At 29.8% G+C, this 17,253-nt stretch overlaps 1 protein-coding gene across 1 annotated transcript; it reads left to right on the forward strand.

Annotated features, from left to right (window-relative positions):
- Nucleotides 1–9,628: 9,628 nt before the first annotated feature.
- LOC105158655 (ethylene-responsive transcription factor ERF062-like) lies at nucleotides 9,629–10,956 on the forward strand. The gene has a single exon (XM_011075480.3). The coding sequence runs from the start codon at nucleotides 9,716–9,718 to the stop codon at nucleotides 10,757–10,759; it is 1,044 nt and encodes a 347-aa protein (XP_011073782.2). The 5' UTR covers nucleotides 9,629–9,715; the 3' UTR covers nucleotides 10,760–10,956.
- Nucleotides 10,957–17,253: the final 6,297 nt, after the last annotated feature.

Below are 17,253 nucleotides of genomic sequence, written 5' to 3' on the forward strand. Positions count from 1 at the left end.
GTTGGCATGAATATTTAGGCTCTCGAATACCATATGAGTATGGTTCTTCCTTCATTCGTCTCCCGATTTTAATCTCGGGTATGAAATTGGGCGTCGGTTCTCATTTTGAACTTGACAATTATGCTCAATGACTCGAGATGAGTTTGCTTTATTAGTTGGCGTAGAAAATCATTCCCTACTCAACCAATCATTGTGGCCACAAACTCTAAAACCTCAAATCATCACAAAATGCATAGGTGATTCGACTTGTCGTTTATTGCCAGGTGACAGCTCCTATCATAGGACCCCAGTACTCACTATATATTCAACTACACTGAACAAAACTTAACGATTATATCCTAGATATGGTCATATTTTGGCAAATTCAAGATAATCGGATTGTACTATCGAAGTCGGAAAGTTCCAGTCATACCAAGCCTCCAAAGCTTTCGTACGAAGATTTTCTTTTGTGAAATTTTCTTTTTTCTATCTTTTGTGAAATTTTCTTCTGAACCTGTCATATATATGTATATATATATTTGTACAACTTCTGACTATTAAATTTTGCTTCTTTCAAATTTGGCTGCTCGATGATATAGATCTCATTTTATTATTATTTTTTATTTATAAATATTTTCATTTACCAAACTAATTTAACTCTACAAGTTTTGTATATTTGCATAATTACATTAGAGTGTTTATAAACAATATATATATTTATATATATATATATTGCATGACTAAATTGATAAGTTATAAATTGATGACACAATAAATTTAATTTATTGAGTATCTCCTCTAAGTATTTAAGAGAAGGCAATTGAAAATATGAATTCATGGAAAAAATAAAAGAGGTGAAGAAACCACAATTTATCCCCTCAAACATATATATAAATACCGGGTAAAATTTATTTTGATTTGAGTTTTATTATCAATATCATTTTAGTACCTAAGTACATTAATATCATTTTAGTACCTAAGTACATTAATATCATTTTAGAACCCATTGATGTTTTTCATTTCTTTTCTATTATTTTTAAGTAATGACGATTTGGCGTTAGATTTAAAAATAAAAATAATAAATACACTGAATAATTTTTTTTTTTATAAATATCAATGAATATAGTCTATTTTTATTTTAGCCATCCTACTTTATTCTTCATATTGGGTTATCAAAATTGTTATACTTTTATTATTTTTTGTCTGCTTTTCTACATTTATTTAATATCATAAAAAATTCATTATTGAATAATAACTTATACATCAATCAATTAAGTCCACTCAAGTATTTTTTTATAATTAATTAATATAATAAATATATAGGACATAAGTATTTATCATCAAACATATATTAAAATCTGATTGCAAAAAAAATTAAATTTAATTCAATAGCTTAAATTTTATATTATAATTTTTAAAAATTAAAATGAAAATTGATTTTCTTTTTAAGGTTGCAATACGTCTTGAATTTTACCTTTAACATAATTATTATTAAATAATGAAGTTAGTAGAAAATAAAAACTGCATAATTATCAAAATACAAGACTTGGAAGTCAAATGGTTCAAACCAAAAAAAGAAAAAAACATCTTGATGCAAAATTTTCATTAGTATATTGATTATTTTAGTTTTAGTACTAAGGTAAAATGGTCTTTACATAAAAGATAATATAGAATTAAAATACAAAACATCGCTATGAAAGTGATATTAATGATAAAATTCGGGTACCAATTAAATCATTTATATTTAGATATCAAATTAACATTAATGACAAAACTCATACTTTATAAATATTAGATTCCTCCGAATATGAAAGTTTTTGCTAAATTCTTTTGACTCCTAAAATGAATTAATAGTTGGAATTATGTTTGAATATCAGTATGTTCAAATAATATAATAATTTTGACTTATACAAAAGTAAATGTCTTTTCCCAATTATTCAAGAAACTTTCCCAACATTAATTTTTTTTAATTTTCATAATTTTTTTTATCATATCGTAGTAATTTGCGGAACATAATAATTAAATAAAACTCACCTAATGGAGCTGTTGAAGATGGCTGCTTATTTAAATATTGCTATAATAAGCACAAAGTTTAGTCATTCGGACAAGTCATGTCCAACTAAATTAAGTTATCCTAGGATTGTTCACATGTCGAAGGAGAATGAATTCAGCTACCCTCTTCATATATTCTGCACAAAACCCTATTTTTTTATATACATATATTCATCAAACTCTTATATAACTATAAATAAATTAAGTAGCAGTGATCCCACAATTAGTCATAAACATCTCGACGTGTGGAGCTCTCCCCTTTTTGGCTAAAACTTTTGCAATGTTTTTGGTCTGAACCTAACTTTTGTCTTCAACAGTTGGTGACTAATTTGGACCACAGTGTTTGTGTGAATGCCATTAATTAGTTTTCTTATTTGTAATGATAATATTAATTAGACGATAACTGTGTTGATTAATTTATTAAAAAGTGCATTATAATCATTGATAGGTTTTATTGGTGGAGGTGATGATGATGCTTATGAGGAGATGGGACAGTACAGCTGAGCTTCTTCCGGACATGATAAGTTTTTCTATCAATCTTTAGTGATAGTTTGCGACCACTGGTTGTCTAATTGTAAGTATATATGTGCACTGCAAATCATATGTGGACACAAAAGTGACAAACTAACACAACATCTCCTGCACTTTTCAGTTTATTAAGACAAGATTGGTTCTGATTATAACAAATTTTTATTGCACTGGTTTTAGTATTACTATGGGGAAAATGGAAACAATTCCATGTGATGTGATGTGATAATGTAGATGAGAAATTAATTTTTTAAATACAGAAATTTATTCTCTGAATTTGTTTTTTTATAATGAAATAATTTACTTTCCTGTCTGAGTATAAGAAGGTAAATATTATTGTTATTTTTATCATAGGAGGATAATTTGTTCATTTACAATATCATATGAGGTAAAATGCATTAAGCCCGTATTACTATTATACATATTTGCAGTATTCTATAAGTTCATTTGGAGAGTAGCCTAACTAATCCATTTTCTCAATTTGATTAAAGACGAAACACATGTACTCCATTCGCTTGGTCGAATATTTTTTTTTAACAAAAAAACGGATAATATTTAGACACATCTTTCAAGCATGTACATTCGACTTTTACAAAGTCGCAAAGGGGTTTTTCTTGTAAGGATAAATATTATAGTTTGTGCCCTAAATTTGCGTTTAAAATTATTTTAATTCATTAAGTTCATTTCTTGATGTTAACATCCTTATACTTTAGTTTTAGTCTCATACTGGTCCCTGTGAACATTTTCGGCAAAGAGCAACACAAGTCTCTGGTTTGGCAAAACATGCCTTAGAACCTATCATGTCCATCTCTAGTGTCATTCTACATTAGTGTCGACTTGTCCATATCCTTACATCATAAGTGACCATTATATTTATTATCGTACTATATATGTGTTAATAGTTATTTATAATGACAATATGAAAAAAATATTAAAAGCCATAAATCTATTTCTTTTATCATTATTTGAAATATTGTGGAGTTTGATTCTTTATGAGAGATGATTGGTTGTTGAAAATAGAAAGATAGATTCCTCCCTTCTCAAAATTATGTGCTTGAGCTAGAAAGCAAAGAGTAAGTGGTGTGCAATAAAAGTAAGAATCATAGGTTCCGTTGGGATGCATCTCTCACTTTTCAACGCTCCTTTCTTTTAATTTATGTTTTCTTCTTTTTTTTTTATGTTCATCCTTAAATTTAAGTGCACATACCAAAATTTTATTTTTAAATTTTCAATAAAATATGTATAATATGACTTTACATCAATCTTGAAACAACTGGAGCACGGCTATAGATAAATGATGTAAGTTAAACACTTATACTGCACGAATACTTTAAAAAATTATTTAATGTTTGGACACATATCGGATATGGACACGTGTCGGACACGATATTGGCATGTTCAAAGATAAAAAAGAAAAAGAAAAGAAAAACACAACGTCGGGCACGTCAACATTTTTTGGATATGTTTTTTTTAATTTTTCATAATTTAAATTTTTTTTGGGATTTTTCTTTTAAAAAAAATAAAAATTTTGAGCTTAATAAAAAAGAAAAAGAATTCACTTACTCTTCTTAAGCTAAAAGTTTTGGGACGAAATTATTAAAAATTTGAGACACGGTGGTGATGATTGAAATAATTTGAATATTAGACATTTTTCAGTACGTACTTCTTAAAATAAATTGATTATATATATTTTTTGAGCCACACTTAGTTAAAAATATAGATATAAGACATGCTTATTTTATATTTTATCTTGATACTTTTCATATTACGTATTTTAATTTTATGAAAAATTGAGAATATATATAATAAAAATATATATTATATATAATTATTTTAGTGCCATATCGTATTCTAATTTTTTTATATTATTTATGTTACCATGTCTGTATTGTATCGTATCAGACCATGCATTATACGTAAACACTAACATATAGACTTACATATAATGAGTATTTAAAACATATATAGGGGAAATTATTATAGTGAACTTGTGCTATCTTTGCTAATGTAAGCATTTTGTGGGTAGATTTAATAATAATAATAATAATAATAATAATAATAATAATAAAATATTAAATAATAATTTAAAAATTATTACTAAGATATACAATTTTAGTCATGTCACAACATAATTATTATAGTGATAAGGGAGTCACAAAATAATTACAGTGATAATTATATTTATCGCGACATTGTTGGGAAAAATGCAAACAACCCCTGTTATATTGAAAATGAATAAATTACTCTTTATTAAAAAAAAAATAGCAATTTATCACCATGTATCTTAAAATTTATCATTTTACTCCCCTGTGGTTTTTTTAGAAAGATAAATTATTAAATTTTTTTAAAAAAAGACGGGAATTAAATTGCATTAAACCCCAACATTATTTATAGTCACATCTTTATGCAAAAGAAAAATATTTAATGATGAAATTTACACAGAGACCTCTTAAGGTACATTACACTAACCCTTCAGACAATGTACCTCTAATTTTACAAAGAACAGGAAGTGTTCGTGTAATTAACACTACAAGAAATAATAATATTACCGATAACACAAACTCCTTGCACAATAGTGGAATTCGTTGCTAATTTATGTTAGCAGCGAATTCAGAAAGAAAATTATTTAATTGTTAATTAACTCATCGCTAATTTTAACATCGAATTGTTTTGTTGTTGAATTTACTAGAAATTTTACTATCGACAATATTTGTAAGTAAAATTATGGGGGGACTTTTTAAATTTTTCGCCAAGACCAGCTACGAAGTTTGTGCAATACCAAAATTCCTTTTTAATAACAAGTAAATATTTCGTTTCTAATGTCAATTTCAAAATCACAAAAACTTAAAATTTTTATTTTCTGCTAAACTCGTCTAAATTAACAATAAATTTACTCTGATTTCTAATTTTTCTAATTACTGACATAATTATTTATAATATAAACTTAATTTTAAGAAGTGTCGATGTAATTTATCCTCGACTGAATTATGGGTCATAGAAATATATATATGACTCTAGTTATAAGGACATTAATTCCAAGGTGAAACGACATTTTTATTATTCGTACTGGTGAAGAAAAGCTGGCAAAGTCCTTATCTTCACATCTGAGAATTTGGGAAAAAGAGAAGCAAATATTCGAAGCTCATTGTCATTTTGTACACTTATACTTCCTACCTACATTATCACATCTTACTCCTTTTTCTTTTTCTTTTTTTTATTGATAACGATAAATAAATTATAATAACTTATTTTGTCCGCAGAGTAATATCTTAATTTAATTAATATGACTAACAATAATTAAATTATAGTAACTCACGTAAAATTCAATAAATAGTCACAATATTCCCAGTCACTACAAGAAAATAGCTCAACAGATGTGAAAAAATTTGATGCTAAAGTTAGCGTCGAGCTAATTAGCAAGTAAAATTTTCGTTGCTACTCTACACTACTTGATATATATTGTAAACAATCCGCTGCTAAATTCATTAGCAAATAAACTTTCGGTGCTAAATATTAGCAAGTAAATTCTTGTATTAAATAATAATGTAGTTTAGCAACAAGAATTTTACTTATTAATTACCTCGATGCTAATTTTTTTTCATTGCTATCATTTTATTTTCTTATAGTGAGTGGTATTCGAACACATGATCTCAAACTTATTATGAAACCTTAATAATTAGACTAAGACATCATTAATCACATCACAGACACGTTCAACGTGCTATAATTATGGAATCGATGTACATACATTATAGTAAAAGTAATATCAGTGTCGTAATATATATTAATTTAAAAACATTAGATAAATATAATTTTTTTAATAATTAATTATTATGATTAAAAATATAATGAATAATAATTAATAACGGCTATGAATTGTTCATTTTGCACGCAAAACCAAAATATAGTTTTATATAACAAAAAATTATAACAAATTGTTAAAATCATTAAAAATATTGGGAAAAAGTATTAGCTTAATCTGCTAAGTATGCTTAATTTTAAATTTAGTTCGATAACTATGTCCATTGTTGTTTAGGTCTAGTAACTTACGAAATTGCTTACTTTTAGTCCTTTGGCAGATTTTCGGATAATTTTACTCCTATGCAACTTTTGAAAGGCAGTTTTAGTCCATATGCACTCATAGGGGTAAAATTGTTCGAAAATTTATCAGTGGACTAAAAGTAAGCAATTTCGTAAGTTACTGGACCTAAACAAAAATGAACATAGTTATCGGACTAAAATTAAAATTAGAATTAAGCATACTTAGCGGACTAAGATAATACTTTTCTCAAAATATTGATTAACCATCATGATAAAAATTATTATTTGCGCTGCTCTTTTAGGCGTGGTTATTTATAATATAGGAAATAATTTTTTGGTCCCATAATATAGACATTGTAAGTTTTTAATTTCATTGTTTATGAATTTTTCATAATAGTCCCAAATTTTTAAAATTTCTCGCTTTCATTCCTCATACCAACTTCCGTCCGAAACATGACAGGAAACCACATGCAAGGCATGTAGTTATTTCCTTCTACTCTGAAAAGATAATGGCCGCGTCGCTTGCATGTGAATTTTCTCCATCAATTTCCTAACACAAATTGGCAGGAAAGTTGAAATAATAAGACTTTTGCAAGTTATGGGACTGTTTTCCAAACTTTCTGTAAGCAACGGGACTAAAATATTTAAGGCCTAAATTATGCGATTAAAAAAAAAAATCAATTTTCACCTGTAAGAGAATAATCCATTTTCTTGTAGAAAAATCGTTGCTAAAAATATGTATTTAATGACAATGATCGTCGACTTGAAAATCATGCATAAATTACCATTACATAGCATTAGCGACGCACCTATAATGACAACTTAGTAATATCGAAAGTAAAATGACAAAATTATTTACCATTAAATCCTCACTCTACATACATATGTTACCAATTGATTTAAATGACAATTTTTTGTGACAAATTTTGCTACACAATGACAACTTTTAAAAAATAATTATAAAAGTCATTAGCCATTTGATACATGCAACAATTTTCTGTTATTAATAATTTTATTTTTTGAAATATATGTCTAATTAGACCTTATTCTAGAAACAAAGTAAAGAAAAAGTGGTTATATGTTGGGACAAGGATCTTTTGTTTATTCTGAGATATGTGTTGTTGTCTTTAAGGTCCAAAATTCAGGCTGGAATAAAGTAGTATGTGATAGAAGTTAAAGAGAGAATGGTTGAAAGCACAGAAATACAAGGTACACTACAACAAATATAGCTTTTAAATATAGTTAATTATCATAATTAAAATTAAATAATTATAGCGTACGGGATATAAAAAAGAAATTTTTTAATCATATCTTAGACTAATAAATCGAATAGTACGTATTCTCTCAGGTGGGATATACTATCTCATAAATTAGAATTATTAAGATCGATAGACAATTTTATCATGCTTAATCCTACGAACTAAACAAAGCCTAATTATATGTTGAAACAACTACACCATTAGAAGTGCTTCTTGGGACCAAAAGTGCTACGTTTTGAAAAATATGAGACCAAAAGTGAGAATCTCGCAACATATGGGATCCAGAATGTAAAGATTCTGACTGTTACGTACTAAGCATGTAGCATTTTTCATTAAAATATATAACGAAAATGTGTCATGAGACTAAAAAATTCTAAATTACGGGACGAAAAATGTCATTTTTCCCACCAAAATACCATAAAACAATAATTAAAATACCAAAAATTCAGTGAATTAAACATAAGAAAAAAAAATATATTGAGGTGTGCTAATGATTTGGAGCTCAAAATTTTGAGGTTGAACCCTAATTTGTTGTTTAAATTGGCAAGAGTTGGTAAAGTGCGTCCAAAATCATGTCAAAAGACACGTAGAGATGACAAAGAAAAGCCAAATTAAGAATTCCTTGTTGAAGACTACTGTGGGCTAAATTGTTTAGTACATACCTATGCCCTTTTCTTGGTTCATGATAATGTAAATTAACAATATATATATATATATATATTTACTTTTTAAATAAGCTTAATTCTTAATTATGTGGTATTAATTTTTTCCTAATGATTGGATGGCCCACATTTTATAATTCCAGCCTAATGACAACAATATTAGTAGATAATTATATATGTAAGTAGGTAATTAATTAACAAGTCAGATTATCATTTTTCTTTCCTAAATAAAGTAAAAAGTGGCTAATGCGATCATGTGGCTAATTCATAAATCACATGACAATTGCTTAAAAAAAAAGAATTGTTGTCATTAAAGTAGATCTAGAGTTTAAGCCCATTCCCCTCACTTTTATGCTTCATTCTTTTATTCTATTTAATATATAATATATACATATATATTTTTTAAATAAAATAAATAACGTAATTAATTGGACTATAAAATGCAATAAAATTTAAAATAAAAAATAAATGAATATATATCTATATATATATGCCCTAATAGTCGCAATTTCACATATTGGATCTTTTATTTCATAATAATTTTCTTTTTATTAATGTAGCCATGTTTCCAAAAAAAATTCTGAAATAAAATAAATAATATAGACTTTATATACATGATGTGCGTATATATATATATATATATATTAATTGAAATATAAAATATAGTTGAATTTTGAATAAATTCAATTATGAAAAAAATGCAATCAATTCCTATAATATTGTAAATGAACAAATTACTCTTTATATATGAAAAAAGAAAAATAAAAATTTACCTCCCTGTATTTTTAAAAATAGAACAATTTATCCCCTATATTTTTTAAAATAAAGCAAATTTACCCTTTTAAACAGAGAATTAAATTACTTGATTTTAATAAATAAAACGAATAAATTACTATTTTGTTTTAATCACATAATAAATTGCATTAAGCCCGTCCAATTATATGAGGAAAAGCAGGAAAGGTAAGAGGACGCATGTAAGGTTGTGATTGGTTTGTTATGAGGAGAATGGAGGGCACGAATTTCTGATTAACATATTAGTGTCCTCTGTATAAGCAAACGCATGGCACAACATTTCTAACCTACAGTACTACTCTCTCTTTTTCATAATTATAACTGAGCTCATATATAATTTAGCAGTGTATTTATACCATTGTGCCCACCATTTCCATCATTTCTCTCTCTTCCCTCATTCTCATGGCCGACAAATTCCCTAAGGCCGAAACCTTAACGCAGGAGAAGGAGTTGAGTTCTTGTCCGGAGGGAATGGGAGTGTTCCATCCACCTCCCAACATCTTGGGCTGTCTGAATTCCACTTCTACAGTAAACGATGTCGTTCCCGCCACCACTATGATCAAGAAGCAGCTGCTCCCTCAACACACTAATTCTATGCCTGGATTCATCAATCATGATGCCCCTATGAGTTTTCTTGAATTCTCCAACCCTTCTCCATCTCTCTACTCAAGATTCTCGACCCTGACAAGGGCAGAAGACCCCTTTCACTGCAGCAAAGCTGATCACAGCAACTCTGGAAACCCTTTATCCTCCATGCCTCAATTACTTGAACAAAACCAGCTGAGTAAGTTCAACCACACCCTCACAAACCAATATCCCTCAAAAGGGTTCGTGACGATGAGCACTCATCATGATCACTGCCTCAGCACAACCAAAACTCGGCAGATGAAGCTTTCGGGCCGACGAAGCTGTAACCACAACAGCCCGCAGAAATCTCCTTCGCCGTATTCATCACAAGGGAAGCTCTTCCGAGGGGTACGGCAGCGACACTGGGGCAAATGGGTGGCGGAAATTCGGTTGCCGCGGAACCGGACCAGAGTGTGGCTGGGAACTTTCGACACAGCAGAAGACGCTGCTTTCGCTTATGACACAGCTGCTTATATACTAAGAGGTGATTACGCACACCTGAATTTCCCCCATCTCAAGCACCAGATCAAGGCCAGTTCGATGAGCAATAACACCGCCGCCCTTCTTGACGCCAAGTTGAAAGCTATTTCACAAGGAATTGTAGCTCAAAAGAAGGTTGCTGATTCTAAATCTTCGTCATCAGAGCCGAAAAGTCTGAGCCCAAAAACAGCTAAAAAGGAGTGGGGATTGGAAGTTAGTCATGAGATGAAGAAAAGCTCGGAAGGGACATTGGTGTCGGATGCCGATGCAGTCCAGTTAAGCAGAATGCCTTCTCTGGACATGGACGTAATTTGGGATGCACTGTTAGTCTCGGATTAATGATCATATTATCTGCATCTTTTTTGGGTATTTTTTACAGGACCACTTCATATCTATCTATCTATTTACATATATGTATGCATGTTGATGTCTTGATAATGTAACTTTCTATTGTGTATTAATTAGAGTATAACAATTATATCAAAGGTGTAGTTTTCAACGCCAAAATTCTTACCCAGATCAAATTTAGCCCGTTACACATTAAGTATTGTTATATATTTGTCATGTTATTAATCATTCATTTTAAATTATATATTAATTATTTGAGAATTATATTACACTTGCTTTATAATTTATTCAGATTTAACCAAATCTCTTTTTTATTAGAATTTTTCGATGTTCAAGTATATATATATTTTTTATTTGGATTTTACTAAATATTTTTTTTACTAACCCAATACATCAATTTTAAAAAAATAAAAAATCAACTTAAGGATATTATTAATACAAAACCAAAAAAATATAAACACATAAATTGTAAGAAAATGCCACTCCTACATCTAGAATCATTGATTTGACTAGCAGTGATAAAAATAAAAAATAAAATAGCTCAAATCTTTCCAATCAAATCGAATCAAATTGTTTTTTATAATCTATTTTTCAAATTGTAATTCTAAATTTGGTGTAAAACCGCACTGCACTGTTGGCTTGATTTTATTTTAGAACTTCAATAAACCCCCCAAAAATAGAATTGAAATGCTAAATATATAATTAATTTTTTAAATTATATATAATAATTTGATAAAATAATTAATTATTTAGAAAAAATTTATATTTAAATTATATAAGCCTAAAATTCATATATTATCAAAAATCCACATTACCCAGTTTTATAAAACTTAACTTTGGATTTTATACAAAAAGAGTGTTTGAATTTGTATGAAGGATTAATAAATATTTTTAATGATATTTTTATTTTTTATTTTTTTACTAACATTAAATACTAATAAATGTCACAATTGAGAAAAGTTATTTGTGTTAATATTGATAGTTATGTTGTGCTAATTCAGGATGCATGGCATCCAAATAATGAACAAAGTTCGTCTCAATGCCTAGTGCCTACAGATTCTCAATTGCATGGTTTAGAGTAGTACCTGGTACTAATTTTCAAAAAAACAGAACAATATTTCCAATAATACATTTTTACATAATAGTCTAAATTAATCACAAAAATTAATGTAGACCAATTTGCCCAATATTAAACAATATTGCCATTAATATATTTTTACATAATAATAAAAAAATATTAAAATAAATTAGAACAATATTCCCAATATATACCAACACATTTTTCCATAATAATGTAAATAATAGCAAAATTAATTTAGATAAAGATTTTGCAATATTAATATTTTTACATAATAATAAAAAAATTAATATTCTTTTTCATTAACATATTGATGTTAATAATTAAAAATTTTAGACTAATACTTTTAATTAATTTGTGTAGATAATGTCTAGTAGTGCTTCACCTCTACTGCGTGGTCAAGGGCGTATTAATGGTCGTGGCCCGCCACTTCCACCAGTACTGTCAGATGCTTCCCAGGTTGGGGAAGCATCCCTTCGATCACCCATACCACCTGATATGCCTGCACACACCAGATGATGCTGGTACATCTGGAGTTGCATATATGGTTGTTGATGACGCGTTACAGCAGTCTGCCACACCGGCAGTTGCTCCACCACCACGAGTGCATCAATGCAGTCGTACGGGGACATTTCCCCCTCCCTTGGTCATGTCTGAGGCAGGTGCCGCCAGAGCACCAGCATTTTTGGTTCGAGAGCATAAAGGTAATCAATTTTAAATTAATTTAATTTTATGTAATAATCTAATTATTTAATTAATTTACTAATATTTTGTTTAATTATATTACTGCAGATGACCTACTGGTGGAATGTGACTATGAGTCCATGTTCCGGGTTTTCTACATATTGGTCAGGAAGTACATCCGAAAGACTTTTTCCGTTGCCCGGTCAAGCCTGATAGGCCCCTATGGCTGGCCAATGAGGTCTGGCTCCAACTCCAGGCGTACTAGGCCAGTGAGGACTTCCAGCAAGAGTTCTCCAAGAATAAGGCGAAACGAACGACGAACTGCACGACTTCCTCGACTATGTACCTGGGGGAATCTTCCTCAATAGGCATGAACAAGAGGAAGTTGGTAAGTAAATAATAGTATTTGTCTATTAAATCATTATATTTAAATATATGCTAATTAACTGTTTTTTTCTTATACAGGAGACAGAGTTCGGACGACCGCCCAAACATATAGAATTATTCGAGCGCTGCTATAAGAAGAAAGAGGACGAGGGTTGGAGCAGGCCGAGAGCGGCGGAGGTGGCGGTAAGTAGCTAAATTATTAATATTATTTTTTAATAATTAATTCTTCATTTAATAAAAGTACTAACAATTTTGTTTGTTTTGCAGAAGACGTTCCAGAAGATGCTGGAGGATCATCAGCCTCAGCCTACGGCCGACAACCTCAATGCCCCCACCAAATTCGAGGCTTTGATGGTGATGACGGAGCAGCAGATGCGGCTGGCTACAGTCAGCGCCAAGAACAAGTACCGAGTATTCAATCTTGGTTTTGAGACTCACGTCTCCAACCGCACATTCACGTCATCCCCACTGACACCGACACCACCATCGCCAAACCCAGCCATGAAGGAACGCATCAGCTGCCTTGAGACGATGATGGCCGACATGATGACCATGATGAGAGAGATGCGGGCCTCCTCGTCGACTGCAGCATCGCTTGCAACGGACCCCCCGGGCGAGAATCAGGATGCTAACGAGGAGCATTCAGATTAGGTTTTATATTTTTTTTATTTTTGTTATTAAATAGTTTTTTATATTAAAATAATATTTTTTTAATTATTAAATTCTATTATTTTATATTAATTCAATTAATTAAATTTATAGATAAAATTAATTAAATTTTTATTAAATTAATTTAATTATATATGAAAATTTATTAAAATGTATAAATTTATTTATTTTTCAAATTTATTTAATATATTAATAAATTAAAAAAATTATAAATTTCAAAAATTAGAAACGGCTTTAGTAATGTTAAAAAAAATATTACAAATGTTAGTAAAACTCGTTCGAAAACCTATTATAAAGACCGTCCAAAAAAGTGTTCCTAAATTGGATGAACCATTCCAAATACAATTAATAAAAGTATTTCAAATAGGTGTTCCAAATTAATAGACAACCGTTCTAAATACAATTACTAATCAGTATCTAATATGTGTTCCAAATTATATGAAATCGTTCCTAATAATATTACTAAAATAGCTCTACAAATGTGTTCCTAATTCATTAACCGTTGCAAATTACAGTTCCAAAAATCGTTCTTAAATTGATCCCTATTAAAAAAAAAAATTCTAAAAATTCAAACACGAATATTACAAACACCGTTCCAAAACTTCACCAATAAAATAAAATATTCGTTCCATTAATCATCCCTGACTGTTCCAATTCTTAAATTACAAAAAAAATTGGTCAAAGTCGACATTAGCAACGATTTATTCATATATACGTGTGAAAATTTAAAGGATACTCCTCGAAATTTATAGTTCATATATCAAATAGTTAAAGACGTGGTTTATATATATGTGGAGTGGATATATATAAAATAATATTTTAAGCTTTTATTCCTTATGTCCAGTCCAGGGTCAGAATCTCTTTTCTTTTATTTCTTGTAATGCAAAGTCAAAAAGTAATTATTTTTTTCCTCCTCTTTCTTATCATCCAAGGTTTGACGTTGACCTTTTTAGAACCTAACACAAAATGCAGAAAGAATAACTTTTAATTGGTTCATGGTCCCTACAACTTTCATTATCTCCTAATAACTTTATTCATATATATTATATGTATATACATATATAGAAAGAAAAAATGCTGCTTTTAATTCCGTAACTTAGGATCTTTCTATTTTAGTTTTATTGATTATGGAATTCTTACTTTTGATCTCGTGATTTTTTAATACCCACGACACCTTTCCATATTATATAATTTAACGAGCTGTTACACCATTTATATTTCTCATCCAATATCAATAGCAGTTTTGGTTCATACACTTAACGATCACATGGCCTTTTTCATTAAACATCTAATAAAAATGAGGGAAATGACACTTTTTGTCCCGTAATCTAGGGTCTTTTAATTGTTGGTCCTATAACTTCTAAAAAATAGCACTTTTGCTTCCGCGATACATTTTCGTTATATATTTTAACGAAAAATGCCGCGTGCTTAGCACGTGACATTTAGAGTCTTTACACTTTTGGTCCCATATGTTATAGGATTCTCACTTTTGGTCCCATAACTTTGAAAAAGTAGTATTTTTAGTCTCAAATACTTAACGGCCACGTGGCCTTTTTGGTTAAACATCTAACGGCAAGGTGACATGGGACCAAAACTGTTACTTTTTTAAACTTACGAGACCAAAAATGAGAATTCCATAATCAATAGGATTAAAAGTGAAAAGACTCTAAGTTATGGAATGAAAATTGCAATTGCCCCAATAAAAATGTGTTATGGGATCAAAACTGCTAATTTTTCAAAGTTATGAGATCAAAAGTAAAAAAACCTTAAATTACGAGACAAAAAATGCCACGTCTCATATATATATATATATATATATATATACACACATAATAATACATATCATATGACTTGGAGGACATTGCCTGGAATACAAAAGAAAAGTAGAGGTGAAGAACATATATTTGTTGTCATTATAATCCCAAATCATGCTTTTGTAAAATACTTGTTTTTATGCGACCTTGCCACTTATCTAAGGCAATGTTCATATATTGGAACAAACGTTTTCATTAAGATTAATACATCTGTCTAATGATTTTGAATAAAATGCCACAACCATCATTAACTTTCAATTATTCAGACATTTTGGAGTTTAACATGCCCAAATCATACTTCTTCCACGCTCAATTTAGTCAGCATACAACCATAAAAATGTGTGGTTCCAAAATATTTGGGAGTTGAATTAGATATGCATAAGACCCTACTCAAGCCCAAACCCGAAAAAATCCGAACAAATTAACTTAAACTCCATTGAACCCCGTTCAAAACCTATGAATCTCTAAACCCGACCATACCAATGTTTGTAGACCCAATTTTCTTTTCTTTCTTTCTTTTTTTTTTTTTAACAAATCGTACCAATTAAATTAAGTTTCTCTTTTTTATCTTTTATTTTTATTGAGATCAATTTACAAATAATTTTTTTTTAAATAATATATCATCAGTTATACCGTTTACAAAATGGGAGAAAATAACTGAGAGAAATACTCACTAAAATGTTGTATCCAAATATCAACAGTTTTGGTCTTATGCCAATTAATTAGAGCAGACCAAACACTTCACAGAGGTAATTCCATTACTGCAGACTATGCTCCCAAAGATATTTCACAAGCCATCACCATCTATATATATCTATGCATAAGCAGAAACCTACAGACGGCTCCGGGCCAATATTCATAGACATGTACATGTGCTAAGTATATATGTGCAGCAAAATCAAATCACAGATTATAACTCATAGCAGACACAGGTTGGAAAGAAATTTGAAGGGTTGCAGGATGGGGCGACGAATGGTGCTGAGGTTGGAACTGGCGGCAACTAAAGGAGTTCACTGGCAGAGAGTTGCAGCAACTGATATAGTTCAACAGATACAGAAGCTGAAACTTTTGATGCCAATCACATGATATCTACTGAGTCTTTAGCGATAAATGTGTGGCATCGAAAATCAAGATGAAGGAAACATGCGGGGATAGAAGAGAATGCAAGAATGTGAGAGTTCATGAATATTTTTAGTAACCGGAATCATAAATCATAACCGAGTCAAAGAGGCCAAGAAGACACTAAAAAGTTTCAGAAGTTAATGACTGATGTTGCAAGCAAATGAACTTATATGTATTTAGCTTAAATTAATCACTTTCTAGGTAAAGTCATGCCTTGGTTTTCTAGAAGTTGACCAATTTTCTCAAACACCATTATTTAACAATGTCTGCATAAGGTAGAATTATGTCCTAATTTATAGAGTAATCATTTGAATCCCACAGTTAAACAGAAACTTGCCTGTAACCAATGACATTTAGTCTCTCAAGCATTTTATGCTTCCTTCTGCTTCTTGTATGGCATAGCACCTATGGCTTCAAATATCCTACTTTTTCCATTTTTTCCATCCATTTTGGGCAATGCTTAACTATGTTTTCCTTCGTTCCTAACATCTTAACTGTGTAGCAACTCTTTTACTTGCTAGAAAGTACCAACGGAGAGAGACACTCCAAATCCCATATGCTGAAATGATAAACCATCGTCTGTTAGAATCAACAATACCAAGATCAGCCCTGTAAATCTTTCTTCTATAGCTGCATTAATCCATATAGAATGTCTTGTGGGAAACTATTTGTTGCAACCACAATCCCAGAGGTTATTAATCTCAAGAACTCCACAACCACATCTGTTTAGC

Source organism: Sesamum indicum, linkage group LG3, assembly GCF_026168435.1.
Source record: "Sesamum indicum cultivar Baizhima isolate 11 linkage group LG3, ASM2616843v1, whole genome shotgun sequence".
NCBI lineage: Eukaryota > Viridiplantae > Streptophyta > Magnoliopsida > Lamiales > Pedaliaceae > Sesamum > Sesamum indicum.

Bases quoted from the DNA above. Each gene is read 5' to 3' on its own strand.
- LOC105158655 (XM_011075480.3), top strand. From the start codon at position 9,716: ATGGCCGACAAATTCCCTAAGGCCGAAACCTTAACGCAGGAGAAGGAG.